Source organism: Hoplias malabaricus, chromosome 9 (assembly GCF_029633855.1).
Source record: "Hoplias malabaricus isolate fHopMal1 chromosome 9, fHopMal1.hap1, whole genome shotgun sequence".
Lineage (NCBI taxonomy): Eukaryota > Metazoa > Chordata > Actinopteri > Characiformes > Erythrinidae > Hoplias > Hoplias malabaricus.
Window position 1 is genome coordinate 27,034,112 of NC_089808.1, and position 25,019 is coordinate 27,059,130.

At 37.9% G+C, this 25,019-nt stretch overlaps 1 protein-coding gene across 1 annotated transcript; it reads right to left on the minus strand.

The window, feature by feature from the left end:
• Nucleotides 1–25: 25 nt before the first annotated feature.
• On the minus strand, nucleotides 26–24,001 carry rell1 (RELT like 1). Its single transcript, XM_066681250.1, has 7 exons — nucleotides 23,567–24,001; nucleotides 18,016–18,207; nucleotides 12,081–12,155; nucleotides 8,173–8,227; nucleotides 5,302–5,538; nucleotides 2,469–2,610; nucleotides 26–1,881 (listed from the first exon to the last, which is right to left on the minus strand). Exons 1-7 carry the CDS (start codon nucleotides 23,598–23,600, stop codon nucleotides 1,858–1,860), a joined length of 759 nt encoding a protein of 252 aa, XP_066537347.1. The 5' UTR covers nucleotides 23,601–24,001; the 3' UTR covers nucleotides 26–1,857.
• Nucleotides 24,002–25,019: the final 1,018 nt, after the last annotated feature.

Genomic DNA, 25,019 nt, shown 5'->3' on the forward strand with positions numbered 1-25,019 from the left:
ACACAATGAGAGACCATCTCACACATCTTTTAATACTTTTAATGTATAAATTGTAGATACAAAATTTCCCATTAAAACACAACATGCTATAATGTGGCCTTTTTAAACAATGTAAAATAATTTTATTAGTGTTTTGACATTTCATGACTTTTGTTTCAAATCTTTTCCTAGACATAGTGAATTTATTTAAACAATTTTAAAATGTCATTACATTTCATTGTCTTCTTTATATATGTGTCTTTAAAGGAGGAAAGTGAGTCTTCACCCCAAACCATGCTACCATGGCTGAACAACCAACAGTGAACATGTGGTGTGTTCTCACTGGCTTTAATACTAAATGCCTTCAAAAAAGTTATTAGGAACAATACCTGTTTTATGGGGTGAAACAACTTTAAATCAAATCTGAGTATGTGCTTTGGCGGTATATGTCTGCATTTACTGAAATATTATGCCACATAATTCCATAACATTGGAGAAAACAGACTATGAATAATAATAAAAAAAATAATCCACTATTTCTGAGCATCATAACTATATTGCTATAAAAAAGGACATTTTATTTTAACTGTACAGTTTATATAATAAATAGTTGGCAAATTATTTTGGCTAAATAGTAATAAGTCCTTTGCCTGAAAATCCTTGTCTCATTGCCAGCTGCTGAAGCAAGGCCACTTCTTTCTGAGGATACACTTTATTTTATGAGCAACAACAAAGAATAGCTGGTCTACTATAGTTTAGTGTGTATACAGACACACATTTTGAATTTAAACATTATTTTCATTAGATATATTATTAGCTCAAGATATTTAGTACATTTACTCTGTTAGGAAGCAAGGCGTGCTCATATTGGAGTAGCAGGAGTGCAGGTTGCAAAGCTTTGTGGGTATTGTAGTGCAGAGCCAATGAGTTCAAGGAATCTCATTTAAAAAGGACACTAGATAGGTCACTTTGTGCTCAATGCTGATATTTTACACAAAATTAGCTACACATTATTTATGCAATGACATCTTATACACACACACACACACACATGGCTTTTTAAAAGATATATTGAGGGTTTTTGAATTTTTAAAAAATATATGGATTCCTAGTTACACTTTATTAGATATTAATTACACTGCAGTACTGTTTATGTCCTAAATAGAGGATATTACTTGTCAGATATAGGCTCAGTTTCCTAGACCTGGATTAGGTCTACTCATTCTCTATGGAGTTATACACTGATAGGAAAATGTAGTCTTGGCCTTGGCTTAATCCCTCTTCAGGAAACCAAGCCGTATTATAATACCTTCATGTTAATTGGCTTTAGATGAAGGATTATTAAATTATCCAACTAAATTTTTTAAGGCAGAAAGAGTTTGGTCTAATGAAGACAAAATTACGACAAACACAAGTGGAATAGCAATAATCTTATGTGGTGGCTTCCAATATTGTTTCTTAAGTTTTCTTTTTCTATTCTTATTTTCATCACAGTAACCAAAAGGCAAACAATTTCCAGCTTCCCTGAAGTAGCCCATTGTGTCACATGACAAATGTGATGAATCACATGACTTGTTTGGCCACAGACTAACCAGTGACCCCCATAAAAATGATGCCATACTGGATGATGTGTGTGGCGCATTGGCATGGTGATGGAACAAAACTACAGCCCAGTGACACAAGACTGTTCAATTTAAAGGCTTCTTTATCCACATTTGCACCATCTTTTACCTGTCTTCCTCTTCTGAATCTTCTGATGCCTTTCCACAGCTGATCGGTCTGTCCCTCTCTGCTGCCACAACAGTGTTCTTTTGGGCTTAAAACTGATTTAAAATTCTGTTGTCTGCACTTAAAGCGGATGCCACTACTTCAGTTTGGTCACTTTTTATCATCCCCCTCATCCTAAAGAAAGCCAAGAGTAAATTATTACACTCTGATAGATGTACTCGCATTCACTGTGAAGTAAGGCACATCCAAACATAAATGACTCATTCATTCGTTCATTCATAAATCAAAACACAAACATTCTTCTCCATGCTCTTACAAAGACTGACAGTTTATCAGACACACCTGCAGCGTTGATTAAAACTTTGGAATCAAACTAACATTATAAAAAACCTGCCATATGAACCCACAACTCCTATCTCTACATACCAGGCCACCACAAACAAATCTCAAGGAACGTAATGTGACCAAAAAACAAACCCCTAAAAATCACAATGTCAATAACATGTAATCATAGTAATATATTTTGGAATACGTCCTGAAATAAAACTAACAATATGGCAACAGCTAATAACTGTGGCTCTGGGTTCTTATTTTAATTAACACTTTATGATATACATTTTAGCATATTTAAGAGTTTACTTCGTTTAAATAAACTGATCAAGCATGAACAATCTGCGGAACATTTAAAGCACTAGGTTTCACCCCACAGATCTAGGCTCTTCAGCACAACACAGACTAGCAGTGTCCCCTGTGGAGCTCACCTGAGGCTGTGAGGGTGTGTTGCTGCTCAGTGGGGTGGCATCTGTTTTGGCAGGTGATGCAGGCACACTCCCGTTGGGCTCGGTGATCAGAAGAGTGCGTCTCACTTGCTGCTGCCTCGGGTCACTCTTTGTCACTCGAAACCTGAGGGGTTTGATGTGACATGGTTAATTTTAGAGAAATGTACGGACTCAGGTTGGCATGGAAAACAGAGGCCACAGCATCAATGCAAACTAACATTACCGTTTAATAAAAACCTACATATTGAGTACTACTTTTGCCTCGTAGCACACTACATGTATTTCCTAGCCATGAATATGTTTTTAAGATACATTCAAGGTAAAAATCTTATTGCAAAAACAATATCTCTGGGATCAGGCAGTGTGTGCACAATCATTTATTGCAGGGGTGCCCAACTCCAGTCCTGGAGGGCTGGTATCCAGCAAATTTTGGTTATACCTCTGCTCACACACACCTGAGTCAACTCATCTGTTAATTGCCAGGTTTAAGGGGTGTGTTTTAGCAGAGCAATCACCAAACTTTGCTGGATACCGGCCCTCCAGGACTGGAGTTGGGCACCCCTGATTTATTGAATAACCTTCTTAGATTCAGGTCTTAAAACCATGTTTCAGGCATCAGTTAAAAGTATTCATAATTATATTGTGTAATAACTTTCTGCGGGGAGGCATTAATAGCTTCGGTCTTGTTCCTTTATGTGAACGATTCTGACACAATATATTGTCTTAAATGGGGCATTTCATAGGAAATGTAAGAATGATTTTGACTACAATGACTAAAATGGTCATAAACCCTAGGCCTGGAGACCTCCTGCCACACCTGCTTTAGCTAATGGACTTCTTTAGAAGGTATTGATTGCCTGGATCAGGTACATTTGTTTCAGGTAAAGATGTGGAATGCTGGATGCAGATTGGAGCTAAGCTTTGCAGAAAAATGCACCTCCAGTTAGAAGGTTGGTGACCACTGATCTACTCCATTAAAATTATGAGGAAAAAAATGTAAGCATTCTTTCAAAGCCATGAGATACTTCTATAATATTCTGAAATCTATTAACACACAATAACATGACCATAAGCGCTTTACAGTTACACAGGCAGACACACACACACTTCATAATTAGTAATCAGGGAATTAATTTGGATGTACACATGCACTTGCCCACCTACACCCACACAATCAAGCCTGGTGTGACTGATATAAACTCTCATTCATCTAAATGGACAAATGGGAGATGCTCAATTAACATTCAAAGCACATATTCTCCAGCTGAGGACACACAATCATAATTGATAGCCTAGACTAGACATATTCTCTCTGGACACACCCCACCCTCTCTCTCTCTCTCACACACTCTCTCTCACTCTCTCACACACTCTCTCTCACTCTCTCTCTCACTCTCTCTCTCACTCTCTCTCTCACTCTCTCTCTCACTCTCTCTCTCACTCTCTCTCTCACTCTCTCACACACACACACACACACACACACACACACACACACACACACACACACACACAGGAATGTTATGCCCATGAAATTTTCTTCTGAAATTAAGGGCATTACCAGGACCCCTTTGTCCCCTACATTTCTAGGAAGACTTTAAAATACATGGAACATTTCTGTGAGGATTTAACCACAAGAACATTACAGACACCAGGTACAGATGCTGAATAACTAGTTTTGGATCACAACTCATTAAGGACCTCCAATGTTCCAGAGAATGCAACTCCAAGTTTTATACTTCTCCAGTCAGTGCTTGGCATCGCGTGTCATTTTTAGGCACATTTTCTTGCACTGAAAATCTTTTCCGTAACAGTAATTTAAAATTCAGTAATGATAAGACGTGTCAATAAACTATCAGTAGCATACGATACACAAACACACTGCTCATGGAGATACAATTATTTGCATGAACCTGTTTTTAAATACCTTGCTAAGGGGTGGGTGATACACTCACACATCTCAACCAATCAGGAAACATTAGTTTGCAGCCAATATAATGATAAACGGCTTTAGAGTCAAAGTGTATACGATCCTTTGCTATAAATAATCATGACACCTGTCTCTAAAATACTACTGCTACAAGCCCAGGGACATGGTAATTTACAAATTGAAGAAAAATAAATGAACAATCCCCATTTGATTGAGACATTTCACACCAAACTGATTCAAAAATCGAATTGAACATGAAATGGGACTCATATGAACAATGTATTTGACAGATATGGCAATCCCACAGAGCAATGTACACAGTTGGTGCCTTTTCTGAATTTAAGAAACATAGGACTAAACTAAACTAACACTTTCTAAGTTTTAAAAACAATCAAAAGAACTGGTTCAAACATTTTTGAAAACGCCAACTTTTCACTTTTTAATCAAATCTCAATGGATAAAATTATTTCACACACATCACTTCCCCCAAAATAGTACTGTTTCCAACAGCATTAAGGAAATAAAACGAGATTTCCACTTCCTGTTGACTCTATGTACTGAGAAAATCAGCAACAAATTTAGCAAAGTGATTGTAAGGTCATTTATCGCAATAACATATCGTCTACAATATCATCATATCGCCCACCCCTAAATCTCCACACAAAGCTCCTCAAACACACACCCCAGGATGGTAATCAAATAAAGGGAATAAATTTCCACGTTCAGGTGAGCATGACCCTGACATCCACCCTCATTCACCTGAATGGCCAAATCTGAAACAACTCACTTAGTATTCAAAACCCCAGCTCAGGGATAACACACAATCCCCCACACGTTAGTTCTTCCGCAAACACACCCTCATTCATCCTGTCACACACACACACACACCTGCCAACTGACAGAACGGTGACCTCTCCCACATGGCTGCGGCGTTCCATCTTCCTGTTGGAGCCACGTCTCATAAGCGGCCATTTCTTCTGGTTGCAGCGGTTACAGATGTTCTTGTGCCCCCCGATTCCGCCGATGGTGTGCAGGTGGTTGCAGGTGTGTTTCGCTGCTGAGGGAGGAGCCCCGGGAGACACGGGGGATGCGGGTATGGTGGGAGAGGTGGGAGTCACTGGAGCCCTGAAGTAATATAGCAAACATAAACAAGAATGTGTTGAAGAAAAACAAGCAAAAACAATCACAAATAGAACATAACAATCTCAGCATTAAGTGCTTTGGCTCATTCATTTACATTTATTTAAAGAAAACGTATCTCAGCTGATGACACATTGGTTACTGAAGGATCTTTACTTTTTTTAAATATGCCCTGTACTGCATTAATACCAGTGTTTGACCTTTGTGTTGGACATTGGAGCACAACATGAATTTCTATTGGAGCCTCTACAGCCTCTGCTTGCATCCATCGCTAAGGGTTAAGAGGAGATGCTGTGCTGTGCTACTATTTGAGGAAAGCACTGTGTGCTCCATTACACCATAGGACACTGCTGCATGCGTGTGTGTGTGTGTGTGTGTGTGCGCGCGTGTAATGGGTCTTCCTTGCTAATTTAGCTCAAGAAGACGCTGAATAAATAGCCATCTACAGTAGGGGTGAGGCAGGACAAAAGCAGACAGAGGAAAAAAAAAAAAAGCAAGAGAGAGCTAGAGAACCATAAAGCTCACTCCCCCACACACTTGCACAACAGTAAGCACTGATAGGTGAAGTTCCAGAGGGTGTAAGACATACAAAAAAAAAAAAATAATAAAAAAATAAAAAAATAAAAAAAAAGAACAGCCTTGAGACACATAACTCACATAAAACTGTCTACAGGGCTTTGTTTTTTCTGTAATATATTTTATTTTTACTGTAATTTTTCCAATATTGTTCACAATTAATCTGGCTCTTTGAAAATACTTATGAAGCTGAAATCAGCTTCTTATTTAAATTGCCACCCCACAACTCAACAGGAGTTGGAGAATAAGAAAGAGATACATTTCAGCCTTGTCTAATGCTATAAATATATTTGGGACCATCTTAATCTACACTTCTTCCTTGAAATAAATAGCAGGTCTTGCCCTTTGTGTCATGTAAAGCATCCAGAAAAACCCAACAACTTACATCTCTCTCTGACCCATCAATCACCTCTAGTCCCACATGTTTCCCCGCCTCCATCTGGCCATGGCTCCATGACTCCACCCTGCTACCACTCTAAGTGTTTCTCTGGCTCCCCGCCAAAATGCGGTCAGGAAATGAGAGAGGCCTGCCCGGCGTCACCATCTCAAAACCTCCATCCTACAGCTAATCTGTGCCTTTCGCTCTTCCATGCCTGCTCAATCTTTCTCTGCCAATTGTTCATTTTCTCTCTCATTGCTTCACACTGGATTCATAATTAATCTCTAGTCTGATGGGATTCATCTTCCCTACTATTTGTTGAAATGTGAAAAACTTCCTTTGGAGCAATGGCATGTTTAATGTTTAGTATGTGATGCTTTCAATGGAACCATTTTATTTAAATTAAATGTGCCACAGTGAGGAACCTTTGAAGAATCACCAAATAATATAAATATTCTGTTCAAATGAAATTTAAAAACCTGTTTCCATGTCATGAACCTTTGTTTTAACAGAGATTTATTAAATTAATTATGTTTCATAATGAATAAATAGTGGTAAAATTGAAAGATTATTTTTCTGGAAATGATTTTCTGGAAACCTTAGTGTGGGGTAGCATTTCAGAAGTGGTATTAATGGTCATTTTGGACTGTAAATAAAATAACTCTTATGTTACAGATCTCACAGCTCTTGGCTCCTTTCACGATCACTGTTAAGAAACACGGATTGATAAGTTGCTGGAATTTCTATTTAACACTGTCTCTCTTTTTCAGATTCTTTACAAGATGTTCCTCATTCCTATCTAGTATTTCTCTTTCCTTTTCTCTTTCAGCTCTTAGATTCCTTCCCTTCCACTACTCTCACATACACCTGTATTCACTTCTGTCCTCAAGGACACACAGGCTCACTTTTGTGCTTTCTTTGTGACTGGAAGTCAAGAAAAGAAGACCTTGTCGCATGGGCCCACTCACATGGAGCCCAAAGGCCTATTGAAAAATATATGGCTGAAAATATCAAGGTTGAAAGATCTAAGGATGGAACAGAATTTGTTTTTTCTCAGCATTTGTTTGGGAGGCTGTCAATAGAAGTCGTTAAGGCCGTATGAAGGGACAGTTCAGTTCCAGACTGAAATGAAAGGAACGTATAACACAAGGATTTGAAAGACATCACAGGTCATGATGACTTTATTGAAAATACACAAGGATGAGCTAGTTCTGTCTAAATTAGCAACTGAAAGAAGAAACAGCATTCCAGAATTATTTACCAATAGTGACACAGCTCAAATCTCACTCATGATTGAAAGGAATTCAAAATAAATGTATGTGTCTGCATTAACAAATCCCACATTCAGATGCAAAGATGTGTGAGTACTAACTGAGTAAACATATTTTTAATCCTTTCTGAGTTACTTATAAAGCCCTTATTTATCTTGATGGTGCAAAATCAGAGACACACAAAGGTTCTGCTTCCTTGTAAGCTGTCGTTATCCTAAAGCGTATACTGCCTCCTTGTGGTAATATTAGTTACATTACCTTGTAAATGGGGATGTATCCAAAATGTAACAATACACAGATTTATTCCAAAGACTCCTGTTTTGTTCATTACTACAAGTAAGCAGGCCAGAGTTGTTTACATGGTACTGTATGGCAGCAATGCTGAAATCTTACCCATCTGAATCTATGCTGTTCTCCATCACCATGGCCTTCAAAGCATCTGTGTTAGCTGAGGAGAGAGAGGGAGAGAGAGAGAGAGAGAGAGAGAGAGAGAGAGCTTATTTTTATTTGTCTTTTACCACTTGTAAACATTTAAGGTACATTTGACTAAGAACTGCTTGTCCACTTTTAACTCGACTTGGGAAAGTAACATGATCCAAAACAAAAAAAGCAACATTTAATGATAAAATGGTGTTGCTGATTCATAAACTGTATTGCAATTAAAGCCTTCAGTTATTTAATATTTCTACACCAATAAGTCCATTTATAGTTACATGAGGAGTGTGGGGTCTTTTCTGCTGTTAAGACTAGGATTTTTACACCAGTGTCACAAAAAGCAGCGAGATTTTTATAGCATGAAAAGGGGAAAGGGCTTTTTTTTTTACAGTTTAAACTGAGGATTATATTTCAGATTAAAAAATATGGACAACTGGGAGAGTTAAAAATAATACTAATAATAACAAACATCTCTTATGAATCCATCTTGAGATAATGTAAATAGCATGGTAATTGAGCAACCAAAGCGAAAAAGTGTGACCCATCTTTCACAACACTTTCATTTCCTTTTGTTCACCCAGAAGAATGTCATTACTCATGCCAGCAGGACCCTGGCAAATTCTTAAGTGTGTTTATATTCAGCAAAGCCAGTGATTAAACCAAAATAGGCCTTTGTCAAAGGGTATTACATGTAAGCAGGAAAATATATGGGAGTTTCGGGTCAATTATGTAGAAGAGAAACTGGACGAGGATGTGAAAAAAAAAATCGAAATTGTGTGTCTGAAGCTGGCACGCAAAGACTGGCCATAAACTCATTCCCTGTCCAAGGCTAATGACATCTTTCTGGTCTCAAAGGTTTAGAAGTCATGCATAAGGTGAGGTGAGATGTAAGGAGATGCCAGTCCACAGCTGAAACATACATACATAAAATCCTAGAAAAATCATCCATCTTGTGAATGTTGTAATATTACAGGACATTACCCATGTTGTGTGAACATCAGTGTATTTATATTAAAGGTCTATTTGAGATTTGGACATACACAGCAATTTCTAGTGAGAAATTTACAGGTGAAACATTACAGCCAATTAATGTAAGTTTTCCAGAAGTTTTATGATGTTATTTTTTGTTTGCATATGTTCCAACACAAAGGGCAAAAAATATGTATTATTGTAGTAAAGGGGTTTCTGTAAAAACTTTTTTCCACTACAAATAAATATAGCCAGAGTTTCTGGACAATACATTGTGTCCAATAGTGTCCAAGTTCTAGGTATTAATGCGGTAAGTGTGTGGTAACCTAGATTATTAGTTGGGTAACATGATGTGGAGTGCCCAAATAGATCATCAATATTACATTGAACATCCAAACAGAATCTATCCTTAAGCTGATAATGACCAAAAACACCACATACATTAGTCACAGTACATTTCACCGGAAATGGCAAATACATGAGCAGGAAGACTTCATAAACACTTCTAAGTAATACAGTTATTGTGAAACATATGCAACTGACTAACTTCAGTTTCTCTTCACATTAACAGATAAATACAAACCAAGTAAAACTAGTTTACGTTGTGTATAGTCTGTTTATGCCATGTATACGTCCTATATTGTGGAGATTACCACACGGTCACCTCTCACTTAACACACATCAAAATTTAGAATTTACCATTATGTTACAGACAAATAATGATCTAGTTACTGTTCTTGAACCCATGAACCCACTGAAAATGTTTTACAATATGCACACTACTATCATTCACCATAACTCGGTAATTAAGTTATTTGTAATGACAAAAACAATAGCAATGTAACAAATGCCATCAAACAACGGCTATGGCAGTATTGTTCTCATAACTGTCAAGTCAATAAAGCTACTTTGAATCTTGAATCATGTCACATCCTTTTCAATAATTTTGACTTTTGCCTTTTTTTTTTTTTTTTTACTTTCTACACTGTATACAGGCAGAAGTTGTTTTCATCGGCTGTGGAGGAAGCTGGAGTTTGACATTCAACCTTGGTTTCAGTGGGTTTAATGCTTTGCTTCTCTGAAATGCTGACCTCTGGGCAAGGACGTTTTAGGAAAGTTTAGGGAGTTTTAGGACACACTCAAACAGGCTGATGTCAAAGCAGGTCACACACAGAAAAACTTACTCACATGGGGTTCTTGTGTTTCCCACATTGCTCTGGCTGTGATTCACTGTGCTTAGGATCAGCTGAGAACTGTTCATGCTTCATCACATTTAGACTTAACTCGTAATGATCAACAATAGTGAATTACTGAACAAATTCCTTCGTGCATTCCTTGGATGCTAATAATTTGACAATATATTATTTATCTAATCATTTATCGTCATTTATAGGCATGAGCAATATTGTAAGAATTATACGTGATAGAATTTCATGATGTACAATATACACTACAGTACAAAGGTTTTGGCACCTGAGAAAAATAGATTTAAAAAGCTGTTTATTTGGATGTGGCAGCCATGTCCCAATGGTTAAAGAAAAAGAACTGGAAGGTTGCTGAATTGATTCCCACGACTGGGAGAAAAATTGGGGACTATGGGAATAAACTTTACTGTACTCCTCTCTCAGTACACAGCTGAGATGCCCTTGAGCAAGTCGTCTAATCACTCCACTGCTCCCCAGGATGAGTTAAATGTGGAAGACACATTCTGTTGTACAAATAATTGCATATTTTTGTATGTGAACTTGTTGGTTTAACCCTTTTCCAAATCTCTCCTTGTGGCAATCCCATACTATTTTAAGGTTATAATTCAGTATCAAATGTTACCTAATGTTACCTATTAAAAATACCTTATTAAACACTGTCCTAGATCATATGGATTTGTTAAATCAATAGTGCGCTTTATTTAACAAATCCATATGATCTAGGACAGTGTTTCTCAAACTGTGGATTGCATACCACTGGTGGTACATGAAGTAGCAAAATAAGCTTTAAAATGTACTACTTAATTAAGGAATTTATTCATATTTAAAAACCTGAAGTTTTCATGTGTAAATTACATAATGGGAATAGGGGGGCAAAAACGTGCTCCCACAGTTTTTTGAGAACTCTGTGTAAAGAAAGCCCAGTTTCAGCTGCTTACTGGACGTAGGCAAAGGTTAGAGACAGACGTGAGCAATTAGGGCAAAGTGGAAACAAGAAAAACAAGCTGAGACCAAGCCTGAGAAATATTATGGAGCCAAGAAGGACTAATTCTACCGGCAAATATAGAGAGAAACAAAGCAAAAATTTTGTACATGTAGAGACAAAAATAGAAGAAATCGCTCAGCTGGAGGAAGACAATATGGCCGTTTTCGCATCATTACAGTCTTAAAACACTTTTTAACAGTGCCGCACCTTCTTTTCACCTATAGCCTATTAAAGCACATAACTGATTTAAAGTTGACTTCTTCTTGTTTTTATTTCTTTCCAAACACTTATTTCCCATAAATGCTCTGGTTTCAAATGTATAACAGTGTTTAAAACCTTCAGTTTAGGCTTAGTTATATATCATTTTTAGTCATTATTTTAGAATAATTTGGTGTTATGCATGCAAATTTCAAGTTTAAAAAACAACAAAAAACCAAACAAACAACAAAAACATGCATATGCCGCTGGAGCCAAAGGCACACGTTTCTGTGGTGAGACTCATAGGGAGTACTTAGAGGTTTTGTTTTGATAATGGGTGGTACTTGAATTCAAAAGTTTGAGAACCACTGATTTAAGCTTATAGCTTAGTTAAATGAGCTCTATCCCATGTACAGAATCTCTAATGGTCCAGCCTCCACCACTGACGTAGCTGTAGAACAACAGCCTGATTCATTGCAACATGCTCTCATTCATTCACACACGCCTACCTTCATTTTTCATGATGTAGTGAACGATCTGTCCCACAGTGTCCGTGTTGCCCTCACTGTAGGTGTCGTTCAGGTCTAGAGGGGTGGGAGGGGCAGGTATTAGGGCAACAGGGAGGGTAGAGAGAGGTAAAAGAAAAAAGAGAGACAGAGACGTTAAACATGATCAATGGTTTTGCAGGTGTGATGAAATTTTAAAAGTCGTAAATAATTTTGTAGGTTGGTAAACACTGAATAAATGTTTATATTAACACTGCCTTTATTGCTGTATACACTGCAATAGTTTCTGAACTCTTCTGTGACAAAACAGAGCTGTGATTCAGGGATTATGAGAGTCACCTGTTGAGCAGTTTGATATAAATGTCTTTGTCACATATTAGGTTACTCAGCACTGATGTATCTTGCCCTTTTTGCTTTCCATGACAAAATCAGGTAACGACTCATATGCATTGCTTCATGTACACTCAGACACACAAATGAACTCTCCACCCATGTTCTTACGTCATCCCAGTGATGATCCAACCTGAGAAAAAATGTTTGCTGTGCTGAACCCTTCGTCAGCTGTAGCATGAAGAACAAGCCAGACAGGCTGGAGTAGTCAAGCTATCTGTACAATAGTAAGATTTCTAGGAATTGCTCAGTAAACTCAATTAACTAGTCATTGTTAAAGTTTGTTGACATTATTCCTCCGTTTGATGCTTGCCAATAAATGTCTGAAATTTGTTGTACAGCATAATATTCTAATCACTGAATTGTGACTAGTATATTGCCTTATTACATATCCAAGCTAGAACACTAGTCATTTCTTTGACTAGGACATTGCAAAATAGGTGTGTCACAGCAGCATTAACAGATTAGCACAGGGCCAATTATCAGGGTCACCCCAAAGTGTACTGACAAGAGTGAATATATTTATAATAGCAATTTATCTGCTTCTGTGTTTTCAAAAAGTGTATGTTTTATCATAATTTATATATTGTTAACTGATGCTGAAGTTATGAAAAAAAGAGGTATACCCAAGTGTTCTGTCATTGCGTGAATAAATATGACTTTACAAGGTTGTTGTTGAGACTGAGTAAAAGCTTTGATGTACATTGAAGAATTGCAGGTCATTCCACTACATTACTTTCACAGAACACACACATGCACAGTGGATTGGACTAAAGTTTAACTGTACAGTGAATCATACAGTGAACCCAGCTCTTCCGAGAGTATCTTTTACACTGAATGTCTTTCTTTAATGCACTTATTACTTCCTGGCATATTGCACTTAATGTAAGGTATTTTGTATAATTTGTGCTGTATTTCGAATGTTAGATCCTGTTTTGTAAGTCGCTTTGGATAAAAGCGTCTGCCAAATGCATAAATGTAAATGAATCCCTTACATATGGTTAATCAAATTAAGTCACATTTGTCAGAATGTCCTTGCCTGCTACAGATGTCTAATGTATATATTTTGTGTCATAAAATAAAAGATCCAATGTCACTGGATCCAAGTCCAATGTCTTAATATGAACATAGTAAAGGGGTAAATTTGTGTAGGATTTTCTGATTAACTAAAATAATTTAAAAATATCTAAGACAGCTATTAGCATCTTTTAACTGTAAAACAGAGCTAAGGCCTGCAATGCTGTTCAAAGACTTTAGGCACCCAAAAGCCAGATTTTAAAAAGCTATTTATCTGAGCAGTAAAAGTTAATCTGCTCAAAAAACAAGCAAACAAACAAATGAACAAACAGAGAATACATACGAATAACATTAGTTATTTTAAAATAATTGTGTTCAGTCCATTTTTGGAGTTTTGCATGAAATTATATCTATTTTTCCACCTCTGTTTTTTGTGTTGTTCCAACACACACAAAGGAAATAAACAAGTGTATAACAAACACGTGTAATTGCAATAATTTTCTGAGAGAAATACTTCATTTACCTGAAACATTCTATGATTATTTTCTGCCACGACTGTCATTCAAATAAATGCTTTTATGAAAGTAAAGCAAAACAACAATTAAACTTAACAAAAGCAATAATCCATGACTCTAAATCTCACAAACTCTTCAACCTGACATGTTCTCTTTCTTAATCAAAACAAGACTAGGTCTGGTTACAATCTGGCCAAGGTCTTCATGTAATGATGCACGTAGTCAAAGTGCTGCTCACCCTGTTAAACAAAGCTGGACAGCTGGAAGTCAGACTCAAGCCCTGTATGTGGTCTGGGCCTGGGTCTCTCAAGACAACAACCTGACCACATTCTCACTGAGAGACAAAGTCAGCAGTGAGAGACCACCTGTAGCATGCTGCCTGACCAACAGCTTGAAAACTCTACTGGTCAGCAGGCTACTGTCAAGATACAGCAGGGACACCCACTACACTGATTCTGGTTTTGAAAAGGGATAAAGTAGCTGAAATTCCAATTAGGAAGAGTGTCTAGATACATCTAAAATACATAGTGAAACTGTCAGTGCATACACAAACAAACAAACAAACAAACAAATAATACAAAAGACAAATTTAAAATGTATTCATGAAGTGTTTAAAATGCATTACAAACCAAGCTGAGTTGTTATAATCAATTATGTTTAGTAATACAAGTGTCATGTTACGTTTACTGGTAATTGCCATATTAGGTGCCAATGCTTGATACAATGATAGTTGAGTGTAAATGACACATAATTTGTCATGACACAGAGGGTTTGGTAGGGAGCAGATATTTCTTTACACACACAGTAGGATTCCTATTACATACTGTTACAAAACATAGAATGAATCCTAGGCCTGTTACAGGTTACAAATCTTAATATATTTTTTTCTATAATATGCAAAAAACAGCAGTTTGTTTCAGCTTTGCTTTGTATGGGTGCAGTTTCCTTCATTAAAGTCCTGTGTCTAGACTGATAAGCTTTAGACTCAATTACACATCACAGAACTAATCATTGTGTTCACAGTGTCGACATGCTGTATCATTGTATTCCAAATGGATGCTTATTCCTCGCAGCTGAACCTGTTATACCATCAAACACAAAGACGTAAAAAGAAAAGGGACGGTTACTGCGTCACACTCTGTCCCACTCAAAAATAAGGGTAGTTTCCAGTTACAGTAGGTCATTTTCTTCACTACTGAAAACAAAGCCTCTCATTTTTCTGCCGTACAATAGTCAAGACTTATATCTATTGGCTACATTCTGTAATGTGATATAAATTTCCTGAAAAGAAAACTGTCTCAGACAGATGAGACAGGCTTCCTAGTACATACAAATACATTTAACACATCATACTCCACCCTTCCTGACCAAACTAAATGAAAAAAGCTGTTTTTAGTGAATGAGTAGACTGGAGTTCATCTTCATAACACACAGTAAACCTCTATGATTTTCATTCTAGACTAATTCTACACCCTGTTGAGATAAAAGGCATGATTCACAATAAAAGTTATATAATTTTCTCCTTTGCTGAAGGTAGTGAATCATTCCAGACATGTTTCTTGTCCAAATGTTTCTTTTGTCACAGAACAAGAATTGGACGCAAACATTCATGACTTTCTACATTAGTCTAGTAAGTTAGTGTCTTTAGTGCAAAAAAACTTCATTTATGAAAATCTTTTTTGTGATGAAACATTTTTAGCACTAGAACCAGAACCAGAACATCTGTTTGGGACAATAGTTTAAGCTTCAAAGCCTTCATCAATTATTTTTATTTTCAAAACTTCTCTTTATATACATTTTTTTTGTGTGTGTACACCATTCAGCCATTAAATTAATGCTACCACCTTGTTTCTACTCTTATTTTTCTCCTTATAAGCTCCAGTTCAGGTTCTACAATCATAGAGGGTTATCCACGTCCACATATTGCTCTGCATACTTCTTTGGCCCCATTTCACTGTGATCTTCAATAGTCCAAGACCAATAGAGACCAGATGTTATTTGGGTGGTGGATTATTCTCAGGGTTGCAGGCAGGGACAAAAACATGTGGAGCTTGGTGGTTGCATTTTAAATGTGTACTGCCCTGTTAAATGTGGATTAGACACAAGTGCAAATAGAGTTTTCAATACACCTCAGTGTAACTATTATGCTGAGAATAGTCTTGCTGTGTTTGATTTATTCGTACCAGCGCATCACACATTAAAACACAGAGCAATATATGGACTTCATATATTATTATACTTTATAATAGTAGAACTACCAAGTGCACGTTTATGGTTATTGGAATTGATCAAATGAACAGTGAATGTAGAAGTATGTGGCTTTAAATTGTGTGGCTCAAACTCCTCTGCAAGCTCACCTCCAAACTTCAGCAACAAGGCTTCAGCTCCGCACTGTGTAACTGGAACCTGATCTTCCTGTCAGATATTCCCCAAGCAGTGTGACTTGTTCCCCACCTGCCATCCAGTATAACTCAGAGTAGTAGAACTCCACAGGTGCGCAAGCAAAGCTCTTCACACATGACAGAGACCCTGCATATGCAACTAACACTTTCACAAGAGGTGCTAGATGTCACAACAGTGACTGTGCTGATTTCAGACAGAGATGGAATAGCCTACAGAGCTGAGATACAGAACTTGCTTCCAAACCAGTTCCTCAAAACACCAAGAGAGACAGGGTGCAGAGGATGTCCAGGTTTAAGTTCTGGGCTTTCACATTTCAGAGGACCTCACACAGTCTACTAACACCATGTCACTACCCAAAAAAACCCCCAGCAATTTCTCTCTTTCCTGAGAATGCTGGAGAAAGCCCATTTTCCCCAACAGCTTCTAGAGACCATCTGCTGCACCACAGAGAGCATTCTAACATATTGTATATCAGCTTTATATTATATTTCAGCTTTACCTCAACTCACAGGCTCTCTCTCTCTCTGGAGTCGTCTCCAATTCACAGAAGAACACTGGGGTACATCTCCCAGCCGTAGAGGACATCTGTAGGTCACACTTCCTCAGGAAAGCAGCCAGATTTTGCAAAGACTCCATCCACTCATAATATCTCCTCTGTGACATCCCCATCCAGCAAATAATAAAAGGGCATTTATGCCCCGTGCATCAAGACAGAAAAACAGCTTCACCCCCAGAGCCATAACTGCTCTGAATCAGACCACACAGGCCTACACTGGCTGTCACAATTTACTTTTCATATGCACTGCATTCTGACAAAAAATAAACAGCATTAACGATAGGGGGCCATTCTCTCCCAATGTGCTTGTTCAACAGTCATTTCTCCCTTCTGCTTCTGTAATCCTGCCTTGTGCCTAATGACCTCGGGTAGGCTCCGGACACAATGCGACCCTGAACTATGAACAAAGCTGTTACAGAATTACAATGAATGAATTCATTAACCTGTAACTGATTTGCTACTGCTTGTACAGTTGTTGCACGTCAACACTAACTGTGCACGTCACCAATCCACCTACCAACGTGTGCTTTTGAACCGTGGGAGCATCCGGAGGCAACCCACGCAGACAATGGGAGAACTTGAACCCACAACCCCAGGGTCCTGGAGCTGTGCACTACCTGATGCTCCACGGTGCCACCTTGTTATTTATTCTTCTATTTTGTAGATATGTATTTTTCCTATATAGCATCTTGTAAGGCTTCTGCAACCCTAGTTATATTACCATTTCAGGGTGATGGCAAATATATTCCAAGCCAGAACCAGATGTCAGAAATAATCAGGTTTAGCCACTTCTTCGGTGTGCAATAAACCACCTTCAAAACCTGAACTTTTATTCATCTACACCTCTACATCAACCTACATCAACCACACTGTGTGCAGTATTAACGCCCTGTGTTATCACTTTACTGAGAATGGGCAGCCATATGCACCAGTTTATAGATGTGAAATTAAAATGCTGAATTCAAAATGGACTGTTTCTTCCTCTTAGATTTCATGGAATTACTCTATTTTCCATAAAATCTGTGCATAAATATCTGCACAGACACCTCTTCCTCACCTCCATCCTCCAGATTCTTCTCCTCCTCTGCCTCCAGTTCATCCTCCTCTTCTGCATTTGTGGTGCAGCGGTAGCCTTTCCTCTTCAGCACATGGCAAATAAGCACACCCAGCAGACCCAGGAGGAAGAAGACAGGCACCAGCACGAAGGCAATGTACTCTGGGTGTTTTTGGTCCGTGTCTGATCTGGGTGCTGTTAACACAAACACAAAAATTTAAAACACTGTTTACTAACATTTGAATTAAGCCAGGCCTAGTTTAAAATATTACCTAACCACAGTGCACACTGCGTAGACATTGTAAAATAATATACACATTACAGTGAATATTACATCAATACATTTCCAAGAGGAAAACTGTTGTCTGTCAAAGTGAATTTACCAACACACACAGAAGAGGATGGGTGTGTGTGGGAAACAGGGATATAACTTAGGATTAAACAAAGAGGTGGTTGAACAGGACATTCTTTGGGGGTTACAGGACAGAAATGGCAAAGATCATTTAACAGAAATATTTAAAAATGTAATTGTTCACTCACATTTTTCCAAATCAATCAATTCCAATCTAATTTTATTTATACAGCATTTTTTACAACTGATGTCACAAAGCAGCTTCACAACAGCTTTATGTGCCTTCTTATATTATGTTATATACATTAACTCACAGTTAAATAAATCTCCTTAACATCGCACCTTTGTAATAATGATTGTGTGTGTGTGTGTGTGTGTGTGTGTGTGTGTGTGTTACACAGAGAAGCAGAGGGAGAGGCTGAGAGCTCATCATGTTTTATCACTGGAGGGGAAGACTAGAACAGCGTTAAAGGAATCAGACATTATGCTGACTCAGGACACAGAAATACCTTGACTTTCCAGTCAGAGCCACCCAGTGCTCTGTCCTTCTTTGACTCTCACTGCATATAAATTCTATGATGATCCAGTAAGCAATAATGAATATTTTCACTCTTAGAATCACTGGGTTTCAACCTTCAGGTCAATTCGGTACACTTTCATTATCTTACGTTAAGGAACATAACTGTACAATGTTCTTTTTCAATTATCTTTTCTTTTTTTAAAACATGGCATTGACTCAATAAAGCTATATCACCTTCATGGCATTGCATTTTAATTTTACATTTAATTTAAGAACAGTGCAGTTATAAAAAGGTATAGCTAAGCCACCCAAAGAAGGTTTACTGAACAAATCGATGCACATGCTTTTGCTGAGCTTTTTCCTTGATGAACTCAATGAATGCAGTGACAAATAAACTGTTCTTCTTGTTGTAAATGAATAGCCGTGCAAATCCTATTGATATGCCAAGCCAATTCCTATTTCTAAACTCAAAGCTCTCAGTGTCTTGTGGCTTTGTTTTTGATCTGTCTTGCCTCTTCTTTTCTTATAGACTTAGTCAGTTCTCCAGAAGCAGCAGTCATCACAGACACACATAAGCAAAATACATAAAATATAAATGAATAAACCCCTAGGAAGACACACACTCAGCCTGGACCAGGAAATTTCTTAACAGAATACCCAGGGATATCTGCTGCAGATAACGGGTCATTTCTATGAAAGTTCAAAAGGTTTTGCACTAGGTACTAAGTATGGAGCTGTCTGGTTTGTCCGTCTATATTCCACCACTTGTCCTATGCGTCATTCTCCCAACAACCCAATCAGTCAGCCACACATTGACAATGAGGTCTTTGTAAGCCCATGTCTATGACTGCAACTCAGCACTACACGCATATGTTAACTGGTGTGTTGGCAATACATATCGTCTTTACGCAGACTCTCTCTCTCTCTGGTAGAGATAGGTATCAAAGTTCTATGCTTTTCTAATGCTGAGGAAATTACATCAGTCTAGTCAGTAACAAAAAACCGACTAGTAAATCTCCCACAACAGACTAGTAAATAGCTGTCAAAACAAGAGTCTGTAAGCATTTTATTCAAGTCAGCTCTTCTTGACTAGTCTGAGCACAACTAAATACTTTGACAAATACTGTGCATTGTTCACATGTTTACATGTTGTTTTTGCACTCCCTGCACTTCCACGTCTACCAATAAATGACAGGAGGAGTGACGCCTGGAGTAATGACAGGACAGAATTTATGATTCACCTAAGAAACCAATATATGCGTCATACACCCACTTAGTACTGAGACCCAGTAGGGGGAGACAGCCATAAAAAGCTCACACTGGGATGACTGAAGTAGCTGTAATAAAGTTCTATAACTGGGCATATTTACTAAAAGTACTGATCGTTTTTGGAGAGACGGATGAATGGTATGATTCCATGTCTGTATCATCAAGAAATGTGGCATATGATTTACCATGTTATTGCTTTCAAAAACTCCACAAGCCACTTTCATCTAAATATTGCAATGGAAACAACTACAGAAATTTGAAAAGACAAATTATGAATAAATTTTCCACAGTAACTGCACTGACTAACTGCTATTTTTATACACACACACACACACGTCTATCTCCCAGAAACGCATGCTGAGTGAAACACTACAATCAAAATTATGAATTAATTTTATTCAAAAGTTTCACATATCGCATTGCACTAAATGCAATAAAACAAAGCTAATTATGCTTTGGTAAACACCTGCTCAGAAAACCATGATTAGTTATTAATTAACCTAATTAATCATAAATATATATATATATAATCATATTGCCCACCTCTAGCTGCAGACTTTCCTACCAATCTACCAAAAGCGTCAGATACCACAGCTGAGAGATCCCAAGAACAAGTTTACCCAGGCCATTAATTATCACTAGGTGGAACAGCTTTATCTATGTAGTAAAAAGCTGTCGTGTGTGCAGTTCTGCCCTGTGATTCAGCACCAGTGGTGTGCATATGATAACGCACTGCATTCACCTTCATGCACAAGAAGAAACATCCTAATCTTAGGATGGTTGTGACACTTCAGCTGCTTCACTACTTTGGCGGTACAAAAATGACGAATGATTGTGGAGATGAAACAAAGAATGTTTATAGATCTGAAGGACTGATATAAGGATGGACAGCAATTGAGGTACAAAGCAGAAGCCTTAGAGCCACATTTTAACATCTGTCCAATTGAGTCCAATCAATTGTGTCAAAGAAGTGAAAGAAGTCACTTTTTAGAGGGAAAAACTAAACACTGCTGCATTATAAAGCTTTAAAAACTACCATCTGGCTGATGCTAAAAAATATGAAAATTTTTAAACATATATTTGTCTTTATAATATAACATATGAACATATAATATATAATTATACTCAACTAGATCTAAACACACCCTTTAACCACAAGAAATGTGAGTCTTAGAAACATAAAAAGGTATATTGTGGATGGTCGCAAAAGAAGGACATATTTGTTGATTTGTTTTTCTCTCCCTCTCTCTCTCTGTTCCTCACTGGGGTTGGGTGTAGGAGTAATTAAGCAGAATAGCTGTGCTTTCTAGGTAACAGTTGCCTCAATGCCACATAAATGACATAAAAACATTTAATTGATAGAAATGACAGGCTTTAACTTCCAAATCACCACTATAATGGTGAAGCCATACGAAACATAGGCCCACTCCTATTCTTTCTCTACAGGAATAAAGACAGGAAACACATGTCAAGGGCACTGAAGGGATCTGGTTTGTTACATAATAATACAATGTCCAGTTAAGCAAGCCGAGAAAGAGCTACTCTGTATGTGAGATACACTGTGTTCATTAAAATACAAAGGAATAGCTGCAACTTGGTAAGGAGCAGAAATGGGCAGCAACATATCCTTCTACTTGTTATTCATGTTATCTTTTGTTCTTTTTTGTCTCTTTAATCAGAAACATTGACATAGCATAATGCAACCCTGTACAATGATTACAATTAATAAAAAGGAAAATTCTCAAGTCATGCCCTTCCAGCCGGTAGCATCATTAGATCACTTAATATATAAAAATGTATACAAAATAAATACTTCACGTTGCAGGTTGTGAAAGACATGATTAAAAAATTATTACCACAGATGAGAGGCATTGTGAAAATGAGGGAAGTAAACAAGGCTGTTTGTAAAACTTGATGAACCTTAAAATATTCAAATTTGTATAAAAGTTCCTGTGATACAAAACATTGTGATCTGCCCCTGTTACTTTAGCATCTACAGCATATGTACTGCTTTATTCAGATGTGGAATTTTAGCATTTTATTCTTATTCTTAAACCAAACTGAAAAGAGGGAAACTAACAAACTGATGACAGATGAGCACGTGTGTCTTGAGCTGCTGTTTTTGTACTTCTTCTCAAAATGGCTTTTAACTTTAATTTATATTTAATTGGCTTTGGCACTGCTATTTTTGTACTTCTAGTGGTGTATTATACTTCATTGTCTACTTGAATATTTATTCAATTAAAGTTACAATTATTTTATTTGAGTATGGGTTCAGGTCAACACTTTTTGAGTCGCCAATCCACCTACCAGAGTGTGTTTTTTGGACTGTGGAGGAAACCCACGTGGACACAGGGAGAACACACCAAACTCCTCACAGCCAGTCACCCGGAGCGGGACTCGAACCCACAACCTCCAGGTCCCTGGAGCTGTGTGACTGCGACACTACCTGCTGCACCACCGTGCCGCTAGCACTATTCATACATTCCAAATGTAGGTCATTGCTCTTTACAAGGTTAACCACATGTTATTCAATATCTGCATGACAATTAGGCCAGTTAGATGTCTCTGACAAGCATTTTGTTAAGAATTTTGACTTACATTTGAAACTCTCTGGATAATTTAAAAGGTGTATCATGCAATATTTCCATATTACCAGTCTGTGTTACCACAAAGCAAGATCTCTCAATCAGCCAGATAAATTAAGCCAAAAGCTGAGGAGTGTCCAATAGAAGTGGCTTTACGCTCTTCTCCTATTGGACAGGCTTGACTTTGGCTTTAATATATCTAGTTAACTTCAGAACTCTTGCCGTGTGTAATCGCCCCTAAACCACCAGAGGTTCTGCATCTAAGGTCCAGCCGCCAAACCACAATAAAGACTGCTACTTCATCCAGGAACTGGTTTCCTCAGCCACATAAAGCACATATGCTGATGCCTTTGCTAAAATAACTATACTTTAATCAGGTTCCTTATCTTTTACAGTTAATCTGTGCTCTTTAAAAAGAAATAAGTGAACCTACTGCACCTTTAATAGCACTTTAGATGGTTAGAGACGGGATATGAGAACATCATTCCAGTACACCTCAGAAACTACACTTGCAAACCGTGTGGCCTTGACCATCAAAATATAAAAGCGTCGAAAGGGGGGCATAAGAAGTGGGACAGGGGGATAAAACAGCATCAGACAAACTAGACGGTTGGTGAACTTTAAGCTGCACATTGCTGTAGTATATATTTGAAATAGTGTTGCAGCCTGTCCTTCACACACTGGGCCACGTAACCTGCGGTTTAGAGTAAATACACTTTAGATGTCTGGAACCTAGTCTATCTGAACATAGTCTCTCGCAGAGCCCTGTTTAGACATGACGAGCTTTAGTCTCTTTTAAAAATGTCCATTAAAAACTGTTCTTACTCGTATTAGCGTGGGGCAACGAAGCGTCCGCCATCTGCTGCAGGAAGAAGGCTGAGGGGTTTCTTCAGCGGAATTGTCCAGAGGATCCCCTGGTGTATCCAGACAGCAGCGCGCGCGTGTGACTGACAGACTGACTGACTCAGTGAATGTGTTTTGCAGATGTAACGTTACCTAAAGACCGAGTTGCACATTTGATCGGGTTTCCTCATTCTTACAGTGCTCTAAGGAACTGCCCACTTTCCCGTTTAAACTCTAACGTCTCCACACGCCTTCGGCTCCAGACTCTGACTCACGACTCGTTTAGAAGACAAACGACATGCTAATTACAACCAAATTACACTGACTGTGCAGATAAGGACATTTCGGATATGTAAACATACTCGAGAGCGATAAACGGTTCGCTCCACAGCAGCAGATGGTGTTGGAGGCGAAAAAGCGTTTCCTTCTAAACGTAGAGTGGGAGGATGTGGTCGGTGCGGACTCATGGGAGATGTAGTACGCCCGGAGATACGCAGTGAAATGTGTACATTAACTTGTCCGTGTTATGTTTTTATGTACAATACAATCATGAGCAAAATAGTCCATTTTTATTTAGCCACAATAATCCCAAACGGCCGGATACAGCCAGCCAGGGTATCTTACGTCATAAACCATCGGCGCCTTCCCCTTGTGTTAGGGTCGGGTTTTCCAGCTGAAGTCCAGCGGCAGAGGGAGGTTCATAGAGCAGCACGAACAAATCGTAACGTGTAGATTTACATCCTCTTCTTAGGGGGATTTTTGTGTTGGAAATAACTTCTAAACATGTAACTGATCAAGAGAGAGGAGTTTTGAGACTTTTAACAGATGACCAGAAGTGAAATTTAGGGTAAACTGCCTACAGTAATTTAATATAAACAATTACTTCTGGTAATCTTATTTAGTCTTATAAAATAGTGAATATATATATATATATCCAAAACATTTGTAAACACCATTTATAATAATTAGTGCATTACAATACTTAAGATTAATTAGCAGTGTATAATCGCCATAGGAAACATATTAACCTGGATGCTCAGCATTTGTCACATTGCCCAGTGCCTAAGGAATATAACCCTCCCAGCATTGACCTGTGCGTGGAGCAGGGGAACTGAACTCTGGGTTACATTTAGAATGAGTCACAGTGGTGTAGAATTAATCCTTCAAGAACAGAATGACCTCACTACTGCTTATGTGGCTGAATGAAAAAATACAAAAATTAAATAAAAAATTCTCACAAATGTTCCAGTTTCATACACACTGCAAGGTCACATTACGTGTTATATTTATCTTCTAAGTGAATAACTTTTTAAGATTATGTATCTTAAGGAAATCACTTTGTAAAACACATTTCTAAATTTGTGTATATTCTACTGAAATATATTACCATTTGTTGTTGTGGTTTACCGTACATTCTGCTGTGAACACGTACATT

Bases quoted from the DNA above. Each gene is read 5' to 3' on its own strand.
- rell1 (XM_066681250.1), bottom strand. From the start codon at position 23,600: ATGGCGGACGCTTCGTTGCCCCACGCTAATACGA. The intron at 12,156-18,015 runs GTGAGGAAGAGG...CCACCCCTCTAG, and splicing joins GAAGAATCTGGAGGATGGAG to ACCTGAACGACACCTACAGT. The intron at 8,228-12,080 runs GTAGGCGTGTGT...CTCTCTCCTCAG, and splicing joins CTACATCATGAAAAATGAAG to CTAACACAGATGCTTTGAAG.